This window comes from Arachis hypogaea, chromosome 3 (genome assembly GCF_003086295.3).
Source record: "Arachis hypogaea cultivar Tifrunner chromosome 3, arahy.Tifrunner.gnm2.J5K5, whole genome shotgun sequence".
NCBI lineage: Eukaryota > Viridiplantae > Streptophyta > Magnoliopsida > Fabales > Fabaceae > Arachis > Arachis hypogaea.
The window spans coordinates 3,515,733-3,541,518 of NC_092038.1; the positions used below are offsets into that span (position 1 = coordinate 3,515,733).

At 36.4% G+C, this 25,786-nt stretch overlaps 5 protein-coding genes across 7 annotated transcripts; 3 read left to right on the forward strand and 2 right to left on the reverse strand.

Annotated features, from left to right (window-relative positions):
• The first annotated feature begins 4,590 nt into the window (after positions 1–4,590).
• Positions 4,591–10,798, forward strand: LOC112788846 (uncharacterized). Of its 3 annotated transcripts, none has more exons than XM_025830487.3 (13): positions 4,591–5,367; positions 5,764–6,296; positions 7,037–7,239; positions 7,344–7,541; positions 7,718–7,789; positions 7,888–7,983; positions 8,256–8,335; positions 8,480–8,558; positions 8,937–9,147; positions 9,259–9,455; positions 9,545–9,644; positions 9,741–9,830; positions 9,935–10,798. In XM_025830487.3, the coding sequence occupies exons 2-13, from the start codon at positions 5,771–5,773 to the stop codon at positions 10,660–10,662; spliced, it is 2,580 nt and encodes an 859-aa protein (XP_025686272.1). In that variant the 5' UTR covers positions 4,591–5,367; positions 5,764–5,770; the 3' UTR covers positions 10,663–10,798. The 3 variants fall into 3 exon arrangements, with proteins under 3 accessions (XP_025686272.1, XP_025686271.1, XP_072088332.1); XM_025830486.3 differs by having other exon boundaries at positions 4,668–5,655; XM_072232231.1 differs by having other exon boundaries at positions 4,700–5,043.
• A 783-nt stretch (positions 10,799–11,581) lies between these two features.
• On the forward strand, positions 11,582–13,639 carry LOC112769098 (uncharacterized). Its single transcript, XM_072224919.1, has 3 exons — positions 11,582–12,157; positions 12,221–13,102; positions 13,163–13,639. The coding sequence occupies exons 1-3, from the start codon at positions 11,582–11,584 to the stop codon at positions 13,637–13,639; spliced, it is 1,935 nt and encodes a 644-aa protein (XP_072081020.1).
• LOC140173018 (uncharacterized mitochondrial protein AtMg00860-like) lies at positions 13,639–14,010 on the forward strand. Its single transcript, XM_072224921.1, has one exon. The coding sequence runs from the start codon at positions 13,639–13,641 to the stop codon at positions 14,008–14,010; it is 372 nt and encodes a 123-aa protein (XP_072081022.1).
• Positions 14,011–16,433: 2,423 nt separating this feature from the next.
• LOC112788848 (uncharacterized) lies at positions 16,434–17,934 on the reverse strand. The gene has a single exon (XM_025830489.2). It carries the CDS (start codon positions 17,878–17,880, stop codon positions 16,741–16,743), a length of 1,140 nt encoding a protein of 379 aa, XP_025686274.1. The 5' UTR covers positions 17,881–17,934; the 3' UTR covers positions 16,434–16,740.
• A 1,121-nt stretch (positions 17,935–19,055) lies between these two features.
• On the reverse strand, positions 19,056–20,304 carry LOC112788849 (uncharacterized). Its single transcript, XM_025830490.3, has one exon. The coding sequence runs from the start codon at positions 20,229–20,231 to the stop codon at positions 19,131–19,133; it is 1,101 nt and encodes a 366-aa protein (XP_025686275.1). The 5' UTR covers positions 20,232–20,304; the 3' UTR covers positions 19,056–19,130.
• Between the last annotated feature and the right edge of the window lie 5,482 nt (positions 20,305–25,786).

Here is a 25,786-nt window from a genome sequence, read left to right on the forward strand (position 1 = left end):
GTAAGGTTGATGCTTCCGCAAACCGTCCACATTTCTTTCATCAGCACTATTGCCCCCATATTAATTATGTGATCAAAGTCCAAATATATAAAATAATTTAATTATGTGATGGCAATATAAAAATGGAGGAGTTAATATTCAATTTGATCTCTGAATTTATATATGAGTCTAAATTTAGTCTTTAAAATTTTATTATCTCTATTTAGCCTCTAAATTTTATAAACGTGCCTTACATTAGTTTCTGAAACAATTTTTTGTTAAAAAAGTTAATGGAGTATTGAAATGGACAATCAAATTCCACACTAAAATATGTAAAATAATGTAGTTTTAGTTTTAGCATTCTAATAACTCAAAAATGATGTAGTATCACTTGTTTTGTTAAGTAAAGTTTTAATAAACATCACTTATGTTATTTTTTAATTATTTGAGTGTCAAAACTAAAACGACATCATTTTACAAAATTTAGTGTGATATTCACATTTTACCTGTCCATGATAACGTTCTATTAATGTGTATACATTAAAAATTATTTCAAGAATTAATACGAGTTATATTCGCAAAATTTAAAAACTAAATAAAGACAATTAAAATTTTAAAAATTAAATTAAAACTCGTATGTAAATTCAGGAATCAAATTAAATATTATCTCAAAATAAAGAAGTTATTAGCGAGTAAACTATCAAAATCCGTAATTAGTATGTCACTCTATGTTATATCCACTAACACCAAGACCATACACTAATAACCAACACACTACACCCTAGAGGGCACGTTTAAATTAAGTGGTCAATTTTTTATATTTATTAATTGATTCACTAATTAATACTCAAGGATGTGTTTGGATAAGGCAAGTAAGCCTCCCATTTACAGCTTTGCTTTCCACCACAATTAATAAGGATCGTATAAGATTCAAAATATATAAATAATTAAATATTATTGCAACCACATGCTCTAATATAATCCGCAGAATTTTGAGTGTAATGTTATACTTAATTAATTACCACTAATTATCATGGCTTATCTGAAATACGAATGTTGACCGCATTAAATGCAATTAATGTTTTCTTTAAGTGTAATGCATGGTTTATCTAATTAAGATTTGCATTCTCTGTGTTTCACGTTTTCGTTCAAACAATGATTCATTCCCTAAGTAAAAAGAAATCATGGTTATAACATGTACACATGTTTTGCTTATGATTATTGTTAATTCCACTTCTCACGGTGGAAGGTCGTATATGATAGTATATCACTATTAAGGAGTTTAATAATTTGTAATTCTAGGATTCATTATGATGATAATTAGCCAATAAAAAATATTATGTGCACACTAAAAATTAATTATTAAATCAATAATGATAATATATTTTTGTATAAATATATATTATTTAATTTATTTTTAATGTATATTTTGTATTTTAATATGTAATTTATATAAGTAACTAATTTAATAACTAAACTTTTGTGTATAAATAACATAATTGTTGACCCATAATGTCTCAAAGCTCCAATTTGTTTGTTCTAATAAAAGTGACCCTATATACTCTTGCACGGAAATATTTTAAACATGTATAAGGCAACATTTTATTGCAAGCAAAGTAGCACATTATTATAAGATTAACCTATAAGTGGAAATCTTTCTTAAATCTAAAAAATGCTTCTAGTCTTGCACGGATTAATGAAACATAAGACAAAAATAATTATTGATCAAGCACCAAGGCCAAACAGGACCAAATTATCAAAGATCAAGAGTACTAGGCACTTTTTAAGTAATGTCCTTATATATATATCAAGGCCTAATGCAATTTTGTTGGGGGTAATATACTTATTTATATATCCACTTGATATATGTTTTAGTATGTATGTATGTATGTCCTTGTAATGTTTGGTGAGAGTGGTGATTTAATATTCCATCATCAGCTTTCTTGTCTCATATGAGCCAAACCCCAAGTCGTATTCACTTAGCTTCATCACTTTCTTGGACGAAAATTCATTTGAAAACAAGGAACCATTGCTTTCATTCCACAAAGATACTGTACTCCTTTTATTTACTAGTGCCTATGTAGAACTACCAACTTGGGCACATCACTTTTTGGAAGAATTATATATTGTGCTTCAGTAATATTAGAAAATTAATTTTTTTAAATTATTTTGTTTATTTTAAATTTTAGATCTTAAATTATTAATTTTTAATCTCAAATTATAAATTATAAATCTAAATCTTAAAATTGACTAATGTTGACCAATTAAAATTTAGTTTTCTATATTCTCTAATTGTATTTTATGTCAAATTTCGATACTCAAACATGACAAACACCTACATGTGATAATGAAGAACCTAGGATACCTTCCCTTCTCCGGCAACAATTAGGATTAAAAATGTTGATAAAGTAACGGATTAAAAATGTTATATGAAAAAAATATTGGTGTTTTTGTTGAAAATGGGTGTATTTGGTATAATTGGTGGGTTTTTTTAGTAGAAAGTTAGGGTGTTGTAACACGTGTTAGACATGTGGCAACTTCTTAGCCAACACGTGGAAGGCGTGAGGCGTGTTGGACACGTGGTAATATCTTAACCAATACGTGGGGGCGTGTTAAAATATGTGAGGAGTGTGTTGAATAATTTTCACAATACTGTAATACACTTCAAATATCAATACTCAACTAAAACACTATCTTTATTTTCATATTAAAAATAATTTCTGTACAAAGGGGATATATATATATATATATATATATATATATATATATATATATATACGGTTCGGCTAGAGAACCAACTAAGAGGTAATTAACTAGAGCTAATTAATTGAAGAATAGGAGATCTGTTATAAGAAAAAAAACTTTCTATTATTTTATTTTTTTTTAATTTCAAAACTAAAAATATAAAAAATTGGTTTGAGTTGGCTTATGTTGTAGTTGGCTCTCTAGACTATATAAATATACATGGCAAATGTGATGTTATAACCAAGAAATATGAAAGGGTTGAGATGGCAGTTAGAAAGAGCTTCTCCCACTACCCACAATTACTCAATCCTAACAAACTTTATTTGCCATTTTAATTTCCTTCTATTTATAACTAATCAAAAGACCATCGAAAGATAAAGCCTAAGGCTAGGTTCCTATCATGCATTAACCCATCTTAGCTGTGCCAAATAAATATCAAAATTATAGTTTATGTGCCATGTCTCTATTGATGTGATCATGTGAGGCTATCTAGCCATTATTGATGATATTTAAATCCATGTGCACACTATCTTATTTTTAGATAAAATATGAAATTCTTTATGTTAGAGATATAATTTTTTATATTGTCTTATTTTATCAACTTAAATTTAAGAAAAAATGATATCATGACATGATATCAAAACTCTATATTTTAAAAATTTAGAGTTCCATAACTCAAAAAAAAAAAACAAATAAAATAAAATATTTATTTATGTCACCTCTTTTCTCAACTTTTGAAAGAAATGATATGGAAACACTTTCTATGTAATCTTTCTAAATTATTATTATAAAAAATTGGTGGTAAAAAAAATAGAAATTTATTATTGTTACTTTTTTTTCGTAAAATTTTAAAGATAAAAAATACTAAAAAAAAACGCAAATCAAACAAGTACGGAGAATCGGTAGAAAGATATTAATTAAGTAATGTAACCTATACTTTTTGGAGGATTATGTTAATGGGTTCTTCAGCCATTATCCTAATTGTTGAACAACATAGGGCAAGTAACTTTGCGTGGTGAGAGGGCACACAGTTCAATTAACCAACTACACATAAGGGGAAAAACAAGAAAGAAAACAAAAAATGACAGCAAAATATAGGGTATAATTTGATTTGATGAGACATGCATGTGAATGAAGAAGTAGTGGAATATCATGTTATTATGGAATCAAGGACCCGTGAATGTGTATATTTTTTGTCACTACCAATACTATTGCTTCACATGATATAGTATTTCATATTTCTACTCTCTCCACTACTCTCTACCTTTTGAGAGTTAATAAAATCATCAAAGCATTGTTAATAGCTATTAGCACATGTTATTGAAGGGAAATTTGTGAATTATAACTGCTGCCACTATGTTAGTGTAGCAATTCATATAAAGATGTTTTATGTAAAGGCATAGTATATAACTAAATTGTTTAATTGTGTTGAGCTTTTTATTTCAAAAAAAAATGTTTAACATTATACGTATTTATATTATAATTATTATTTTTAGTAGATGTATTTTTATGTAAGTAGTCTATAATTTTAAGATTAAATAAAATTGGAAGGTAAAAATTCACGTGCAGTCAACTCTACGTGTAAAATTGATAGTTGAGAGCTATTGAATTATTTAAATAATTTGATTAAATTTTTATTTAACGACTATCAATTATCAGTTTCACGTGAAATTAACTACACTTCAATTTCCATCTTTCTTTGTCCATTCTTCATCCGTGAACAACTGTTATCTATCAGTAATTGCTTTCTTTTTCTCTCTTTAGTGATTAAGATAAAATATTTGCAAGGATATTATTAATTATTAAGTAACCATTACTCTCAATCCATATATATATATCTTACCTTTCACGAGATGACCTTTTTTTGGTGACAATTTAATTTCTTAGCTGCACCTTCTTCACTCTAACCATATATATAAATGCAGCTAAGCTAGTGGATTCATATATATACTAGTTTATCAACAATATTTTTCAGTTTATCCAAAAAAAGAAAAATCAATAATATTTTTCTTTTCTTTTCTCTTGACTTTATTACTTGTCTAACCTGTCATCATTGACTATATTCTTTTATTGTTAATGTTAATATAAATTTAAAAAAGGTGTTCTATTTCATGAAAAAAAAAATATTTATTCATTTTTGAAATTCTTGTTTCAAAATGATTGTATCCCCCAAATTTTTCTCAACTTCCTTTTGTTTGTTTGTAAGCCTTTAATGAAATGATAACTTAGACTAGAAAAATAGTAGTTAACCAAGAGAATGATTTGAAAAAAAAAAAAAACTTGGAATATGTCAATGAACATGGATTGTTTAGGGTTAAGGTGGGTCAAGAAGATATTTATACTCATTAACTGAAAACACAAGTTTATGCAAATGAAACCTGAATGTCAAATTGTCAATAATATCATCAAAATATTGTCATACCTCATACGTTCTTTTAGATAATTATTTATTCCATCATATTTAATAATTGAGTATACCTATAAAATTATTTTATCCAAATAATGTATTAAAAATAATTTTTAATAGCAAATATATATATGATCACTAGGTGGTGCATTTCATATAGAAATGAATCGTTCATTAATTGTATATTGGGTTGATTATGGGGGATGATTAAGCAGATATAAATTGAAGAGAAAAAAGTGAGAGATCCCATTCAGTTCACAGTTCAGAGTTCACAGTTCACATGTTTATGATTATGTTGTCTTACTCTTAACTGTTCACCCTTGTTGTGCTCTGCCTCTGCCTGTGTCTCTCTTTTGACTTTTTCTCTTCTCTTTCTTCCCTCAATTTTCTCTCTGCCTTCAATTGGGATATACCCATCATCCCATACTTCCTCTTTTATGAAGAACAAAATATATATTATATAGTGTTTACCTTTCTTGTTATTTATTCAATTCAATTCTAGTTCTACTCAAACTTGAACACAGGTTGTTTGTTATAATGCCTCAGTCTACTTTGGTAACCGTTTTGCCTTTGGTTTTAAACTTTTGAAGCCTCAAAACTAACCCATTGTTTTTGTTGTTTGAAATTCTCAGGAAGAGGATGAAGGAGGAGGCTTCTGTTGTTCTCTTATTGCTTACTTTGTCACTTGTTGTGTGTTGTTGCTATGCACAGACAAAAGAATGCACAAACATTCCAACACAATCACACTCCTTCCGCTATGAACTCTTAACTTCCAAGAATGAAACTTGGAAGAAAGAAGTGATGTCTCATTTCCATTTGACACCAACAGATGATTCAGCATGGGCTGATTTGCTTCCAAGGAGGTTCCTATCACAGAGGGACCAACATGATTGGGCATTCATGTACAGGAAAATCAAGAACCTTGGTGTGTTTAAGGACTCTCCTGAGGCTGCAGGGTTCCTCAAAGAGGTGCCCTTGCAGGATGTGAGGCTGCCCTTGGATTCAATCCATGGCAGGGCACAGAACACCAACTTGGAGTATCTCTTGATGTTGGATGTTGACAGGTTGCTTTGGAGTTTCAGGAAGACAGCTGGTCTTGATACTCCCGGGACACCTTATGGAGGATGGGAAGGTTCCAATGTTGAGCTCAGGGGTCATTTTGTTGGTTAGTATATTTATTTCATTGATCTTCTAAACTATTATTGGTGCTGGTGTTTTTCTTTTTAAATTTAATTTCTATGCTCTCTTAGTGTTTTGGTATGTGTTGGTGAATTTTGATGTTGTTTATTTATACTTAGCTTCTTAGGTTAAAAACTTAAAATGACTTGTCAACCTACCGCAATAATTTATATTTAAAAATAGTTGTTGATTTATATAGTTAACCTGACTAAGTTAGAATAGCTCTATTTTTTGTTGTTCATATACTCAGCTCTTCAAGTTTCTCTGTAAAGACTTTAAATTGCAAAAGGAAAACATAATAGCCCATATCAGATTATTGTTGATTCTTATTCATTCTAAGATTCAAAAGGGTCTCTTGTGATGATCTGAGAAAAGATTAAAGTGTTTATTTGAATTTAAAATGGAAGGTGTATTTGTAGACCAATCCACCCAAACAGCCAATAATGTTTACAGGCTTTGGTAAAGCTGGTCTTTCTGCATTGAAGGACTCATTGAAATTCATGGATTTCAAGTACTGAGTTTTGTTCAATTGGTCTGATGTTTATTCACAATACCTGCACTGTCTTTCTCACACAGATGTTTAGATACGGATGCATATGTTGTTCTCCTTGGGATTTTAGCACTGTACCATCTTGCAAAGTACATTACCCTTGTTGCAACTTTTCAACCTCGGCAATTCACTTTCCATGTTTGGTCTATAATTGCATGTTTTTAACACTTCTGCAGGGCATTACTTAAGTGCATCAGCTCTAATGTGGGCGAGCACACAGAATGATAAATTGAAGGATAAAATGTCAGCCGTTGTCGTCGGTCTCTCTGCCTGTCAGCAGAAAATTGGAACTGGATATCTCTCTGCATTTCCATCTGAGTTTTTTGACAGATTTGAAGCTATTCAGCCTGTGTGGGCTCCCTATTACACCATTCACAAGGTACAATAAAAAAAAGTAGATTTTACTTGCAAGTGCTTTCTTTTGGCCTCAATACATTAATGAAATTCTTTCTTTTGTTATCAAAAAAATTAATCTTTTAACAGATATTGGCCGGCCTATTGGATCAACATACTTTTGCTGGAAATCCTCAAGCTCTAAAAGTTGTGACATGGATGGTTGATTACTTTTACAACCGAGTGTTGAATGTAATAACAAAGAACACTATAAGTAGGCACTATGAATCACTGAATGAGGAAACTGGGGGAATGAATGATGTCCTTTACAGATTGTTCACGTTAACGGTTAGTTCATGCATTAGCTCTCATGTTGTTTCAATTGATTTTACGATTTTTTCTGTTGATATCAGTATAGCTGTTGGCTTACTCACAAGACTTCTTTAAAGAATATAGCACATTGCATTTATTTTTTTTCTGAAACTTCACTCTCAAGATGAAGCTGTCATGTTTATTTTCTGCAGGCAGATCCAAAGCATTTAATGTTGGCTCACCTTTTTGACAAGCCATGTTTTTTAGGATTGCTTGCTGTACAGGTAGTGATTATAATATTCTTTCTTGATAGATATTCCAAACTGTATGATCCTTCAAATGTAATAGCTGCTTTTGAAATTCTCTCTCTTTTTCCATGTAGGCTAATGACATAACTAATTTTCATGCTAATACACATATCCCCGTTGTTATTGGAGCTCAAATGCGGCATGAAGTCACTGGCGATCCACTTTATAAGGTGAATTGCTTTATGCATACTGTAGATTTCTGAAATAGATATCTTTTAGTTTGAGCAAAGTTGTTTATATTTACCATGTTTCTGGTTCAATGTTGTTTAATTACTTTAAATTTTTCAACATGTAATTTAGGGTTCGATTAGGTGTACTATATTATCTGTATACTCCTCCCAAATATTGGGTATGTTTAGTAGTTTTAATGGAAATATAAATTAAGCCAAGCAGTCATGCTTTCAAGTTTCTAAGCTCTGCCTTTTTTTTCTTTGGGTGTTAGGATATTGGGACATTCTTTATGGACATTATTAACTCTTCTCACAGCTATGCTACTGGAGGAACATCAGTGTCGGAGTTCTGGTATGATGATATCGGCATTTTTAGTTTAAGTTCTTGTTATCCATTGAATGATTGTTTCATTCTAAATGGGCATCAATCAAGTCTAGGAAGTGTTCTGTACCTTTGTATAACTTTCTAAGCTCCTTCACTTTGGTTTTTGCACAGGCATAATCCAAAGAGAATAGCAGACAACTTAAAAACAACAGAAACTGAAGAATCATGCACAACTTACAACATGTTGAAGGTATATGCAATTAATTATATCTCTTTTCTTTCAGCTCATCTTGCAGCTTGAATCCAGGAAGTTAAAGATGTGCAGATGAAAATCTTTCATGATTATTTGAATTCTTGGAAGAGGGAAATAAGTTAGAAGGGGATCTCTCAAATATCACCACATTGTATTTCATTAGACATATAACATAGTTCTTGTCTTGCTACTTTCTCGATGGGATATGTTATCAAATGCTGATTCATTTGTTTCATATGGAGATATAGTTTATATGTTTGACTGTGATTTAACATTTGATATTCAGATAAATTTTAGTTTCTTTCTGTTGAAATATTTACGTAATTCTATATTGTTTCCATCATCTTACATTCCGAAAATAAAACCATTTCTCAGGTTTCTCGCCACCTATTTAGATGGACCAAGGAGGTTTCTTATGCAGATTATTATGAACGCGCCTTGACGAATGGTGTACTTAGCATTCAAAGGGGAACAGATCCTGGAGTAATGATTTATATGCTTCCCCTAGCCAGAGGGGTTTCCAAGGCCAAAACTGGACATGGCTGGGGAACACAGTTTGATTCTTTCTGGTGCTGCTATGGAACAGGTTGATATATATGCTTTCTATTTACTTTCTGAATTGTGCCTAACTACACCATATCTGCACTCCTTCGTTATGTTATGTTATGAACTTCTCTTTCTCTTTCACGTTCACTAGGAATTGAGTCATTCTCAAAGCTTGGAGATTCTATCTATTTTGAAGAGCAGGCGAATGAACCTACTCTTTATATCATTCAGTATATATCGAGCTCCTTTAATTGGAAATCAGGGGAAATTGGGATCAATCAAACAGTAGATCCAGTTGTTTCATGGGATCCTTACCTAAGAGTCACATTTACATTTTCTCCTAATGAGGTAACAACTAGAATATCTTATTGAATCTCAGTACCTCTATATTCAACATGTTTAATCTGGTCATATCATCTAATCTTCAATTTTTGCAGAAAACTGGGAGTACGTTGAAATTTCGCATACCATCTTGGACTAGTTTGGATGGTGCCAAAGCAACATTGAACGATGCAACTTTATCTCTACCAAGTCCTGGTATGAATCTTCTTTTTATCATAAAAAAGAGGAAAAGGGAGAATAATAGAAATGAGCAGAAGACTAACATTGACATTTTATTCTGTGTTCTTGAAGGAAATTTTTTGTCAGTAAGCCGACAGTGGAGTGCAGGTGACAAACTGAAGCTTCAGTTGCCTATTACCATCAGAACAGAGGCCTTAAAAGGTAGCTTCACAAAATAATCCATGTGCATTGAATTCTAGTATTCTTAATCTGAAGTTAGAGTATATACTTATAATGAAAATACTTGCTTTCTGAATTAAATTCAGATGACAGGCCGGAATATGCATCTGTTCAAGCAATTCTTTATGGACCATATCTCCTTGCCGGCCATACAACCGGTGATTGGGACATTAACTCCGGCGGTAAAACAACTTCTGGAGATTGGATTACCCCAGTTTCTGCCAGCTACAATAGTCAACTATTCACTTTGTACCAAGGCTTTGCAAACTCAACTTATGCCTTAACAAACACAAACCAATCATCACTTACAATGGAATCATTACCTACATCTACATCAGACCCTGATTCTGCCATTGACAAAACATTTAGGCTAGTCCCAAAAGATCCTTCCACAAAGTTCTCTACATGGAAGGATCTTATTGGCAAATCCGTGACGATAGAACTATTTAATCCCCCTGGCATGTATGTGATTCACCAAGGACCAAACCAACCTCTTATCATTGATCAATCCAAAAGTGCGGCATCTTCTTCCTTTATCGTGGTACAAGGCTTGGATGGACAAAAGGAAACGGTATCTTTGAAATCTGAAAGCGATGATGGTTGCTTTGTTACCACTGATGGAGGAGTGAAGCTCAGTTGCAGTCGCTCTGGAGATGATTTTAACCAAGCAGCAAGCTTTGTTATAGAAGAAGGTATAAGGAAATATAATCCTATTAGCTTTGTGGCTAAGGGTGCAAAGAGGGATTTTCTCTTGGAGCCATTGTTCACATTCAAAGATTTGCCTTATACTGTTTATTTCAACATTCAAAGTTGATGTAAGAGTTGTCATTATATTTTATTATTTTCTTCTTCTCTCCCACATGGTATATAGTAAGTGGAATAAACATCATATGAGTTTGATCTATAATCAAATAAAAAAAAAAAAAACACAATATTCATTTGTAGAGCAAGTTGTAGTCCATTTTTCTCTTCTGTTCCAACTAACATGTCTTTCTTATTCATTTATAGAAAAGAAGGAAAGCATTAATAAATATATATATAGATATATATGTAACTTGTGGATATTGATAGTTTATTTTCAGATGAAAATTCTAAAAGAAAAGAAGTTACAAAGAGATGTTAATTATAGGGAACTCTTTTAAACACAAATTTGGTAAATGGATGGATGGAAAAGATGGAACACTATGTATCTTTGAAACCTGAAACTCTGAAAGTAATCATGGTTGCTTTGTTACCACATGGAGTAGTAGTAGTGAAGCAGCTGAGTTGCAAAGGTTCTGATGCTGCTTTCAATAAAGCTGCAAGCTTCACTTTACAAGGAGTGTGGAAACTGAATCCTATTAGCTTCGTGGCTAAAGGGCAAAAGAGAGATGATAGAGAGGCGCCTACTACTAACAGGTTTGGATTGTGTTACAAAAGGAGAGGTAAGTAGAGGTCAAGTAGAAGTGTTTTAGGAGTTGTTAGGATATCCAGTTGGCTGATAGGTTATTATAAATAGCTAGCTTATAGTGAAATTAGGGAGGATAGTTTTTCTGTTATGAATTCTGTTAGAAGTGGGAGAGAATCCCTCTCTCTGAGCTGGTAGTTCCAGTTGTGTAGAACCTTCTAGGGAGAGCTAATTAGTCATCCCAGTGTATCAATAAAGCTGATCATTCTGCTATTACTGATCCTATCAACTGGTATCAAGAGCTTGAGGATCCCCACGCTGAATGGTGCAATCGAGATCGAGGAAAATGGAGTCACGATTTGACACAATTGAATCGCGCATGGAGGAGATGTTCCGATCGATGCAGGAGACGCTACAGCGCTTCGATTCCCGAATCGATTCGTTTGAAAATCGCACGCCTAATCGGAATGAGCGTGGTTCACCGGGATCGCACCTGGCCGTAGGCTCATCGGCCGGAAGCCGCGGCGCGCCGGAGCAATGGCGAAAGCTGGAACTTCCGATCTTCTGCGGAGACGATGCGGTGGTTTGGGTTGAACGCATGGAGCAATTCTTCTTGTTGCGCACAGTGCCAGAGGAAGAATGGCTTACGGTCGCCACCTTTGCAATGGAAGGAAGGGCATTCACGTGGTTCAGGTGGTGGGAGGCGACGGCGCCGATGCTGCAGTGGCGGTTTTTCAGTGCGGCGCTGCTACGGCATTTTCAACCAGAACGGCTACAGAGCCCTTATCAAGCGCTGCTGAAGCTGAAACAGACGAACTCAGTGCGAGACTACGTTGACCAGTTCGTGCTTCACGCGCGGCCCCTCCGTGGAATTGCGCCAGAATTGCTGATGGATCTCTTCTTGAATGGGCTGAAACCAGAAGTAGGGGAAGAATGTAAACTGTTCCCATACCAGTCAGTGGACGAGTTAATGGAACTGGCATAGAAAGTCGAAAACCGCAACACTGCCTTGCGAGGGGCATCGGGACGCAGTAAATCACTGGCCCCCAACTTCGCCGTTGCCAATTCAACCGCCACAAAAGCAGTGCACCATGCTACAACGTCCAACTCTGCAGCAAGCAACAGCGTGGAGTTTACGACGGATCCCTTGCGACGGCGCGGATTGAGACATCTCAGCAACGAGGAATATAGAGCTAAGCGGGCCAAGGGGGAATGCTTCCTTTGTGACGAACCATACACTGCAGATCACAATTGCAATAATAGAGAGTTCAAGCTTTTAATCATGGAGCCAGACTTTGAAGCGGATTGGTTACAGCATGAGGTAGTTCTGGAAACAGGGGAACAGGAACAATTGGAGCTCAAATTCATGAGCTTGAGTGGACATCACAAGTCAATCAAAGCCTGGGCAGAGGTAAATGGCCACCGTGTACGCGTTCTCATAGATTGTGGAGCTTCGGACAACTTCGCGACACCAGAGATTATCACCGAGTTGGGCCTGAGAATTGACTACACCCCTAAGTTCCAGGTCAGGGTAGCGGACAGTACCAATGCAGGGGGACAGGGAAGGTGTTTGGGTGTCACGCTCCAATTCAAGGAAGTGGCAATCAAGGAAGATTTCTTCATCTTCCCAACTGACGAAGCGGAATTTGTCCTAGGACTGGCGTGGCTAGATAAGTTGGGAGACGTTCTCGCAAACTTCAAAAAATCACGCCTTCGATTTCGGAATGGGGACAACATGGTTACATTGCAGGGGGACCCGGAGCTGTGCTATGGAGGTATGCACCTTCAATCTGCAGTTTTGTCCATTCAAGAAGGGGGAGAAGGATTTATGGTCCAGCTATGGCCCATGACTTTGCAAGCGGCTACGGTATCGTAGGTGCCACAGGTAATCGAATCAGTGTTAGCTTCTCATGCTAAGGTGTTTCAGACATTACCGGGGCTGCCACCACATCGCTGCCATGATCATGCCATTCCACTGATAGAAGGAGCTTCAGTTCCGAATATAAGACCTTATCGTTATCCGCACCATCAGAAAGCAGTAATTGAACTAATGGTACGAGAAATGCTGGCCTCGGGGATAATTCGGCCAAGCTCCAGCCCCTACGCGAGTCCGATATTGTTGGTGAAGAAAAAGGACGGCAGCTGGAGATTTTGTGTCGATTATAGGGCGTTAAATGGTATTACGGTGCCGGATAAATTTCCTATTCCCGTCATTGATGAGCTACTCGATGAATTGGCGGGAGCTACAGTTTTCTCTAAGCTGGATTTAAAATCGGGGTACCACCAAATTCGGATGAGGGATCAAGACATCCACAAGACCGCCTTCCGCACTCATGAGGGCCATTATGAGTTTCTAGTCATGCCCTTCGGCTTGACCAACGCCCTAGCTCCTTCCAAGCCTTGATGAATGACATTCTTAAGCCTCTATTGCGGAAATTTGTCTTAGTCTTTTTCGATGATATCCTCATCTACAGTCAGGATATGGCTAGCCATGCCCTTCATCTCCAACAAGTTTTCCAGATTTTAGTGGAGAACCAGCTGGTGTTGAATGAGAAGAAATGCACATTCGCAGTGAGCTCGGTGGAGTACTTGGGCCACATTATCTCGGCACAATGGGTCTCGGCGGATCCTAACAAAACCACAGCGATGCTAGAGTGGCCGGTGCCTACGGACCAGCGAGCTTTACGGGGATTCTTGGGCCTTACCGGCTATTATAGGCGATTTGTGCAAGGATATGGAGTAATTGCCAAGCCGTTAACGGAGTTGACAAAGTGAAATGCGTTTGAATGGAATGACAAGGCACAGGAGGCTTTCGAGAGATTGAAGAGGCTGATGGCAGACCTACCGACTCTAGCAGTTCTGGATTTCAATCAAGACTTTGTTTTGGCAACGGATGCATCGAGTGAGGGGTTGGGTGCGGTGCTGTCCCAGCAAGGCAGACCAATAGCATTCCTAAGCCAAGCACTATCTCCAAGGGCCCGACAAAAATCTGCATATGAGAGGGAGTTGATGGCCATTGTCTTCGCTGTCCAAAAGTGGCGGCATTACTTGTTGGGTCGCCATTTTATTGTTCTCATAGATCAGCGAAGTCTGAAGTTCCTCACGGACCAACGACTCATGGACCCAACTTACTTGAAGTGGACCATTAAATTGTTAGGCTTGGATTTTGAGATCCGATACCGGCAAGGCCTTGAGAATAAAGCAGCAGATGCGTTGTCACGGCAAATGATGGCAGGGGCGATTTCAGTAGTACATATGAACCTCTAGGAAACGGTGGAAGAGGAGGTGGCTCACGACCAAGAGCTACAAAGGATTATGGTCGTCTTGCAGCAGGGGCTGGATGACTATTCGGGGTATTCCCTACACAAGGGTCGGCTGTTTTATCAAGGGAGAGCAGTGTTGCCTGCAAATTCTTCTCAGATCCCACTTTTGCTGGCTGAGTCTCATGACAGCGGGGCGGGTGGACATTCAGGCTTCTTTCGAACCTATAAGCGGCTGGCAGCGGCGGTTCATTGGCGCGGCATGAGGCAACGGGTCAGGGATTATGTTGCGGGCTGCCACACTTGCCAGCAAAACAAGCATGTAGCAATGAAACCGGCGGGGCTGTTGCAGCCACTACCAATTCCGGAGCGAGTTTGGAAGCACATTACGATGGATTTTGTGGCGGCATTGCCAAAATCCAAAGGTATGGACACCATCCTAGTAGTGGTCGATTGGTTAACTAAATATGCTCACTTCATCCCCTTAGCTCATCCATTTTCAGCCAAGGAGGTGGCACTAGCCTTTATTAAAGAGGTCGTTAAACTGCACGGGTTCCCCAAGTCAATCATATCGGATAGGGATAGGTGTTCATGAGTAAGTTTTGGTTCGAATTGTTCCAAGGAGCAGGGACAAAATTGAAGTATAACACGACATTTCATCCGCAAACCGATGGCCAAACCGAGGTGGTGAATCGCTGTTTGGAGACTTATTTGCGGTGCTTTGTGGGGGGCTACCCAAAGAAATGGTTGGAGTGGCTACCATGGGCGGAGTTTTGGTTTAATACCTCCTACAATGCCTCAGCCCAAACAACTCCATTTCAAGCACTTTATGGGGTGCCGGCACCTATTCTTTTCCGGGGAGAGACGTTTCCCTCACATGTTGAGGAGGTGGCAGCATTGACTGCAGCCAGGGATGCGGTGTTGGCAGAGTTGAAGATGCACTTGGTGCATGCTCAGCAGCGGATGAAACAAGCAGCGGATAGGCATCGAAGAGATGTCGAGTTCAAGCCGGGTGAGTGGGTTTATTTGAAAATGCAACCTTATCGGATGCGGACACTGGCGCGGAAGGTCAATGAAAAGCTAAGCCCTCGATACTATGGACCGTTTGAAGTGGTTGAAAGGATAGGGGCAGTGGCATACAGGTTAGCCATGCCTCAAGGGTGTAGACTTCACCCGGTCTTCCATGTTAGCAAGTTGAAAAAGGCTATCCCGCCGCAGCAGCAGGTACAGACGCTTCCACCAGGGCTGGCTGAGGATGGTGAGCTGGTGATGCAGCCATCCCAGATTGTGGCGTCGCGAACCGCAGAGGATGGGGCCTTGGAGTATTTGGTGCGCTGGGTGGGCCTATCTCCTTGTGAGGACAGCTGGGAGCGAGCGGCGACATTGCGGGCCGCCTTTCCGGAGCTCCACCTTGGGGACAAGGTGGTTGTCCAAGGGGGAGTATTGATAGAGAGGCGCCTACTACTAACAGGTTTGGATTGTGTTACAAAAGGAGAGATAAGTAGAGGTCAAGTAGAAGTGTTTTAGGAGTTGTTAGTTGATAGGTTATTATAAATAGCTAGCTTATAGTGAAATTAGGGAGGATAGTTTTTCTGTTATGAATTCTGTTAAAAATGGGAGAAAATTCCTCTCTCTGAGCTGGTAGTTCGAGCTGTGTAGAACCTTTTAGGAAGAGCTAATTGGCCATCCCAGTATATCAATAAAGCTGATCATTCTGCTATTACTGATCCTATCAAGAGAATTTCTCTTGGAGCCACAGATTTGCCTTACACAGCTTATTTCAACTTCCATGAATGAAGTAAACGCAAGTCTTACAATATATTTATTTTTTCCTTCTTCCCCCATTTGGTGTGAAAAATGTAGAATGAACATCATACATAGGATTACATATAATCAACGTTTATTGCGTTATTACTACAAAATTATATATAGTATCAATTATCACCATTTAATTGTAAACATTGTATTAAGACATGTATATATATTAAGCACACGGCTTCTAGTACCCAACAATAACTAATACCTAATAGGTGAAAACTCATATGAAGTCGGCTTCACGTGAAGTTGATATTTGAAAGAGGTTAGATGAAAATTTAGTCAAATCAATCAAATTATCTAACAGTTCTCAGATATCAACTTTACGTAAAGTCAACTCCACCAGAGTTTCTACCTAACTAATAACCATCAACACTTTCCAAACTTGATCAAAGAGATGCAAATCATCTTCTATGTATAATGCACAAACTCAAACTGTTTCTTGAGTGCACGGCTTAAGAGGCATGCCACATAGGCACTTATTATCCTCAAACGACGTCGTTCTCAGACGATCAAACGGTTCACCACTAGGAATCCTCCCACACAAACGGTTATGACTCAAATCCAAGTGACCAATGTAATTAGCAGAACTCAACGACTTTGGAACCGAACCACTCAATTTATTAAAAGACAGATCCAGGTTTATGAAATACGAACGCTCTCCGAACACGTCAGCAATTTCCCCACTCAGCATGTTCCCTCTCAGATCCAAATGAGTCATCCTCGAACCCAAAACCGTGGAAGGAATCTCACCCGTTAATCTGTTATACTTCAGTTTTAGCGAGTCAAGAACCGGCATCCGGCCCAGTGACTCGTGAACCTTACCGGACAACCGGTTCATTGAGAGGTCCAGAACGGCCAGACCATAAATCCTGGAAATCGTTTCGGGGATCGGACCGGTTAAGAGGTTATGGCTCAAGAAAGCCCGGTTCATGTTGTTGAGCCGGCCGAAGTCCGTTGGAATGTGACCTCTCATGAGGTTGTTACGGAGATCGAGGTGTACGAGGTTCCTGAGGTTAGTTAGAGTCGTTGGAATGGTTCCCGAGATGCGATTGTCTGCGAGATTGAGCATTGTAAGTTGTGTGAGGCTTCCTATGCTTTTAGGAACCTCTCCAGTAATGCTGTTATTGGAGAGGTCTAATATTTGAAGTAAGGAAAGAGTTTGAATACAAGAAGGGATAATTCCCGAAATGCCCTTCCAATCAGAGATCGTGATGGATGAGAGTTGTGTGAGGTTGCATATGGAAGGGGAAATGTGGCCGGTCATGTAGCCGGTGGTGGCGTGACGGTTGAGGCGACGGCGATTGTCGGGGACGGTTAGGCCGTTGAGGTTGATTTGGGCTACACGGCGGGTGGTCGGGTCGCATGCAATGCCGTACCATTTGTAGCAGCAGTTGGTGCCGCGCCACGTGTGGAAGATTCCGAAGTTTGGTTCGTAGAGGGAGGCCTTGATGGCCATTAGGGATGCCCATTCTGATGAAGGGCAAGATTGTACTAATTGTAATTGTGTAATTAGAGCTACTAGTGACGTCACTACTGACAGTGTAACTAAACTTGCACTTATACACATTGTGCTGTGTGATTTGTAAGTGTGTGTGCATGCACGTCCCTTAGTATAGGAATTAGCTTATTATGTATATATAGTTATATACCTCTCATAAAGGTTATAAAATGTTGAATTAAGAATTTTTTATAGACATCACAACAACTTTAGTACCTTTATTCTCTGTGATCACTTATGCCAGAATGCGTGACAATTGATGGAGCTGTCAGATGAAATAAAGTAGTAGGATTTAATTTCCTCATATATCCAATACATAGTTGTCTTCTTTATCAAGAGTTTCCCATATTTGATGCCTAGGAATAACATTTTTGTGTTGTAGTACAGAGTTCTTATGGCCATTTAAAAAAGGAAAAGTGGTAAAAATGAGTTGGAGATCAGATCATTGGAAGAATAGTAGTCAATACAAAGATTAATAATTCACATGCGAACAACAAGTATAACATATAGATGTGCATTTTTAGTTAGCATAAGCTAAGGGATTGATTCTTGTGGCATAAGGATTAATGTTGATGATTTTTTTTTAAGTTAATTTTGTTGGGGAAGTTAGTTAGTTCTGTTAAAAATGCAAGGAAGGAATTTCGTAGATGTAGATTTTGAAAGTGATGGTGCATGGTGGGGCTGGATCTAATGTATAGTGTTTAATCCTTTTCATGCGGTGGGTGTAATATAACTATCCTTGAGTTAGAGTGAGGTACATGCATGTTTTGATCGATCCAAATAATGGAGATTAAATGAGTATTTCTGTGTCTTATGTTTTAGGCTTATTAGGTACACATTAAAAAGCTATGGGAATGAAACTAATGAAGATTGTTATTTCACTTTAATTTGACACTGTGTTTAGTATCAGATTCAGCTGTTATGGCAAAGCAGTTCTTTTTAAAGTGATCTAGTTATAGCTTATTATAGCTATCACATCTCAGCTAAAGAGGCAAATTCAAAGTTGGTTTTTGTAGGGGCACTAGCTGCGAAGCTAGTCTTCACTCTTCATCACTAGCTATTTCAGGACACGTACACGAGATATATAGCTAGAAGGCATTCTTGAATACAAAGGATACCATATATTTTGCTTTGGATAAAGTTAATTTAACCTTATCAAGAATAACTTACTTTTCTACTTTATCACAAATAGAGCGACATACATATGGTTGACAACTACAAAAAAAAAATAGAGGTTTCTTCGAAGAATAACTTACTTTTCTAGCTCACAAATACAGACACATTTTGAAAGAACACGAAAAATAAACAAAGAATAATAATTAGCAAGCTTTGAGTAGTGGCTTCCCACAGAGACAATCATTGTGGGCGAATGAGGACTCATCAAGAGTATCAAACACACCACCCTTTGGAATTGGGCCACACAAGTGATTATAGCTCAAATCAAGAAACCCAATAAACGCAGCTTTAGCAATGGATTTAGGGATCGAACCCCTAAAATTATTGTAACCTAATTCCAAACAAGTAAAATAAGACTTTGGCCCAAACGAATCGGGTATATAACCCTCCAGCATGTTATGGCTCAAGTCCAAATCACTGATACCTGAGCCCAACAGGCCCGATGGAATCTTTCCCGAAAGGTTGTTTGTATTCAAATTTAGTGTTGCTAGAACTGGCATTCGGCCCAATGACTCAGGTATGGGCCCAGATAGCCTGTTTCGAGAAAGATCCAGATCCACGAGACGATACATTCGAGAAATTGAGGCCGGAATTGGCCCAGTAATCTGGTTCCCGCTAAGGAAGGCCCGGCTCAGAAACTTTAGTTGGCCCAAACTGTTCGGGATCGGGCCAGAGATTCTGTTGTTACGGAGGTCAAGGTACGTTAATCCGGTCAACGACGAAATCGATGCCGGTATTACGCCGGTGATGGAGTTGTCGGCGGCGCTAAGATGCGTCAGCTGCCGGAGGTTTCCGATGTTGGAGGGGAGGGTTCCGGTGATTCGGTTTCCAGTGAGATCGATGATGCGGAGGAAGGAGAGGGAGGTGATGCAGGGAGGAACGTCGCCGGAGATTCCTTGCCAGTCGGTGATGACGATGCTGGAGAGGCTAGTGAGTTTGCAGATCTCCGGGGAGATGTGACCGGCCATGTATCCCTGTCGATGAGGCTTCTCGAACGTTGTGTAGAGCGTGGTGGCACGGAGGTTGATCTCGGCTACTCTGCCGGAGTTCTGGTCGCATGCTACGCCGAGCCAGTTCCGGCAGCAGTTAGTGCCGGTCCATGAGTTGAAGATTCCGCCGTTGTACGGCTCCCGGAGAGCAGCCTTGAAGGCTAATAGTGCTTCCCGGTCGGAGGGCGGGCACGAGTTCGCGGCGGAAATTACCGCGGCGAGAAATAGTAAGGTGGCTGCTGCTGTTACAGGCATTGTGATTTGGACTTTGGAGTTGCAAGTTGCAAGAACGTGAATATATAGACTATAGAGAGAGTAGCGTGGCTACTTAATTACTTAGCTTGTGCATCAGAGTTTGGAAATTCTGACAACTATTTAAATATTTTGATGGAGCCTTCTCAAATGATTCTGCTCCCTCTCATCATGTCAACTTAATTCATAAATAAATAACAAATTTTAGTCAAGGAATGGCTTCACTCGTCCACATTTAAGGATTAGATGTTTAAATCTCATCTTAGGATTTAAAATTTAATAAAATATTTCATTTGTGAATTTTGTTTGGCTATAAACTTTAACACTGTAATAACATGTAATCTTAATATAAGGTGACTTTTTATTTTCTCCTTGAATTAATTATGATAGGCCATATATTTTAGAGTTCCAAGCTCGAATATTTTCACAACAATATATATTTGACTTTCAAGTTACTCCATCTCACATCACATGTTAACTCTTTTAATTTGGTTGTCTTGCAGGAAGGAAGTTTCTAATATATTGATATAGTTCTTGATAAATGTGTTAAATCTTCGTAGAGCATTTGTTTATTGTGATTATTGTACCAAGAAATAATCCAGATATAAAATTTGAACAAGGAGAAAGGCAACTTGGGTTTTCAACGCATAAACTCCACCCCTAGCCTTCCATGCATGTTTAGTTTCTCAATTATTTATTATCTCCCTTGTTAAAATTAGTATTCAAAGGGAAGGAAACCGACCAACCAGTGCAGGCTTTAAAGTTTTTTTTATGTAGTTTTAATGCATAATTAAATTAGGAATTTACTAGGTAGACAATAATTTTGTGAATAATGTGAATAATAAACTGTAAAACTAGTCCAATAAAATAAAAATATATTATACTCTCAAATTATTCACCTAAATCTTAATATTAGAATAATCATTCACACACCTAATGAATTTAACATTCAATATATCTATTGTTCACATATTTTAGTATTTTTATTGTTTAGCTGTATTTTTTCATTAAATTATGCTAATGACTTCAAAGTGGTGATTTATTATGTTAAAAATATAACTATTCAAAATATTTGAGAGACAATAAAAAATTAGTTCATATTATTTTAATATATATTATCTTATTTTACACTATTTAATTACCACTTAACTTATTTTATATTCCTTAATTATTATTGGAATAATTAAATAATAGTACATATAGTAAGTGTATAACTGTACACATCATATACATAAAATTATAGATATCAAGTTAAATTATTAAGATAACTGTTCTAAAGATTATTTAAAATTAGGTTGTTTTTGGACTTGAACGTGAGATCTAAATTGTTTGGGATAGTAGACGTTTATCGGTGTCAAAGTGTCGTCGTCTGAAATTTTTTGTGAATAGGTAGAGGATGATGCCTACAAATGATACTAATACTTTAAGTTAGTAAGAGTTTTAGGCAAGTTTTTAGTAAATTAGCTTCAAAGAATATTTGAGGGTATAAGGGTATTTATAAATGTAGATGTAGAGTCAATAATCACTTTTTAGAATAGTTCTATCTTTGATGATAGATAAACATTCTCTTTACTCACTTTAGGCTTAAAGATGTGTTTTAAATCAGAGTATAAATAATAACTTTAAGTTATTATTTCTCTAACATAATATACTCTAACATAATCAAATAATGTTTTATTATTTTTTATTAATTTAAATTTTTTAAATAAAACAATTTTATAACATGGTATAAAATTTTTATGACAAAAAAATTTAGAGTTTAATCCTCATTAATGACTCTCTGGAATATAATTTTAATATAAAATATAAAATCTTTTACAAATTTTACATGAATATAAAATATACTTTTGTTACATTAGTTAAAGTAAATACAAATACTGTTTTTATTTGTTAATATTTAATTAAGTACGGTATATTTTTTTTCTCTAATAATTATATTTTTTTAAAAAAACTATATTTTTAATATTTAATTTCATTCACCTTATCTCTAACATTTTCAATTTGTGTCAAAATTTTTTATAACAATTTTTTAATTTGTCCTCAACATTTTATATAGAATTAAGTTTAGGGATAATTTTGATGTAAATAAAAAATGTTTAAATACAACTAAAACGTCTGAGATATTTTTAAAAAAAAATAATATTAAAAATAAAAAAATATAATTTATCTTATTTAATTTTATCTTAAAATTTTGTATGGAATCTTTTTTATCACAATCAAGTGACATGCAAATTGGATTTTCCAATTGTTTGTTCAATTTGCGCAATTAAAAAGCATAATGGAAACGAGATATGTGCCTCTCGATCGAGTTTGAGCTTTGAATCGTCACATGTCAACATGTGCACGGTATATACATGGATTTTCATTTCAACCATTTTTGTTATAATTATGATCAGAATGGCATGCTTATACCTCGATCCACGCGCATATTTTTCCTCTAAACATTAATTAAGCATATGAACATATCAACATATATACATCAGTAATGATAACCAATGAAACGCTCTAAGTTTGTATGTCGTTCATCATGAAATATTTTTAATGGATTACGTCGTATTCGTTTAATCTCCAGAGGTCTAATTACATGAAAAAAAATGTAGTTACGCAATTGAAGAGATGAAATATTTTTGCTGTGACAGAACTTCAGTGAGTGTATCTAAGATACACTTGTGCCTTAAAAAAATACATTCCAAAGATTCAAATGTCCATTAAGGGAATATGCAGAAGAAAGCTTGAATCCTCAGGGTGTGTTTATAGTCCTTTTTTATATTAGTTTTTAATGAGCACTTCATGTCAAAGTTCTTTTTATTGATTAATGAATAATTATTTAAATCAGTTGTTAAGAATTTTAAAAGTATATCTTTTAATTTTTAAAAAAAAATTAATACACAAAAATATTTTTAAAATTTTATTTTTATAGATAAATCAGTTTTTAATTTATTTTCAAAAAGAGTAATTATCTAAATCAATCCCTAAAAATTTAAAAGTAGATATTTTAATTCCTAAAAAAAATTAATACACGAATCAATTCTTAATATTTTTTTTCAGACATAACAGTTCTAATTCCATTTTTCAATACAACTCACTAATAAAAAATGCAAATTTGACACATTTTTTTTATTAACATGATTTTTGCATATATTGTAAATCAAAGAAAAATAATATACATGTGCCACATAGATGTGTATGTTAAGTTAGTCTAATTTTAAAATTGATTTTCAATTAGCTTTTTAAGTTAATTGATAATTTAGTAATCAAGTTGAGATTCAAATAAAAATAGAATAATAATTTTGATTATACTTAATTCCTATCTATCACACCAAACTAAATTATATTTAAATACAAAAATATTAAATAATTTTGGTATTAATTTTTATTAAATAATCTCTAATAACTTTATCGAACAACAACATAATAATATCATAACATAAGCTTATAATAGTAATAATAATAATAATATTACTATTATTAGGTGACAATATATACTTTTTTTATATTTTTTATGTAAAAAAATTTTTTTACATTATAAATACATATATATAATAAGAATCTAATGAATGAATTTATCATTATTTTTATTCAAAAATATGAAAAAAAATTATGATATAGTGTTGTTACGGCAGGTAACCAGAGATTAATAGAATGAATGGTGTAGGTTGGCCCAATCGTCCGTGAAGGGTGAACTCCGAGTTGGTTTACACGCTAGAGCCTCCTTCCGACTTGTATACGTGGATGAATGGGGGGTGGTACCTGCAAAGACACTCCGATGCCTAAGTCAGCAAGGGTGTTAGCAGGTCTAGAGAGTATTGGGCTTAGAGATACCTGAGGGGTGTCAGTGTATTTATAGTGGTGAGCCAATAACCACCGTTGGAGTAGTGCCATATCTTTAGGGTGTTAACCATCCCATTATCCTAGGGAGGTTAAGATATGGCTTTATGAAGCGGTTAGAGAGATTTTAGGGGCGGTTACTCATTTGAATTGAGTGTTTATCTGCCAGCTAATCTCATGTCCGACTTCTTTAGAGCAAGTCGTGGTTGATACCGACTTCTTACGTGAAAGTCGGTACTTAGCTAGGCTTAATCCTACAGATTAGGCCTTTTATTTGGACCTGGGCCTTTGACATTGGGCCAGGGTATGAACAGTGCCCCTACTTGAGCCCAAAGTCTCTTAGAGCTTGGGTTCAAGTATTTAACTCGGGTTCGTAGTCGACTTCTTTGGAGGAAACATGGGTCTTATAAACCGACGTGATTTTCGCGACCTTTTGTTTCTGACAGTTACGTCAATTCAAGCGTCGTGTCCGTTGGGGAAGTATTCAGGGATTTGAGGGCTTTGGTAACGGTGCAATCTCATTAATGACTGCTCCGCTTTTACCATTATGCCCCTTAGCATGTTTATAAATACTTTCCCTCTCTTTTATTTTTCCGTTTCTGCAATCTTTCAAACTTCTTCTTTCCTTGCTCGTGCTGCATTCTGGTGCTCGAAGATTTCTGCTTTTTCCAACCTTCACTTTTCGAACGAAGGTTAGTTTTACTTCTTTCACGTCATGCCTTATGTTTGCATGCTTTTGTTTTGTGGGTGGATAGGTTGGTCTGTAGATTTCGGCTTCGTATCCCCTCTCTTTAGGGACCGTGTTTTTTGATTTTCTTTTTCTTTTTTCTTTTTGTAGGTTTCTGTTACCTTTTATATAAAGAAAAAAATGGCTTCTGTAGATGTTCTTTCTCAATAGGTTGATGTCACGGTCCTTGGGGAGGAACCCTTGGTCGACGCTGAGTTTATCACTCATCTTCGTACTCATCACAGGCTTTGTACTTCGGAGGAGGACGAGCCAAAATATGAGTTGATAACCCCGGGTCCGGAAGACCGGGTTTGTTTTGGGAGAGTCAATGAGGCGGCCCCTCATTTTTTCTTTATGTATGAATGCATGATCACCCGCTTGGGTGTTTTCCTTCCTTTCTCGGATTTTGAAGTATCTGTTTTGCACCACTGTCGAGTTGCCCCTACTCAACTTCACCCCAATTCTTGGGGTTTTCTGAAGATTTATCAGTTTGTTAGTCACGCTTTGGACTTTCCGACCTCTTTGAGGATTTTCTTCTTTCTTTTCCATATGACTAAGCCCTTTAGTGGGCTAAACAACAAACAACAATGGGTATCCTTCCGAGCCATACAAGGTCGGAGGATTTTCACTCTTTTTGATGAATTCTTCCATGACTTCAAAAATTATTTTTTCAAAGTGCAAGCTGTAGAGGGTCACCACCCCTTTTTCCTGGATGAGCATTCTTCCCCTCGCTTTCCCCTTTATTGGCTGGAGGCCTCCCCTTGTGAAAAGTATGGTCTAGATGACCTGGACGAGGTGGAGGCGGCCATTGTGGGGTTTTTTCGAGAAGCATGGGGGAGGGCCCCATACTTGGATACTAGGAAATTCCTTCAGGGGACGCCGACCTTTGTTCGGTCGCAACTAGGTAGTAAATGCATTTCCTATTTCCGACTTGTTTCTTTGAGTTTTTGCCGACTTGTAAATTTTGCTAATTTATTTCTTTTTGTAGATATGGCAAGGAAGA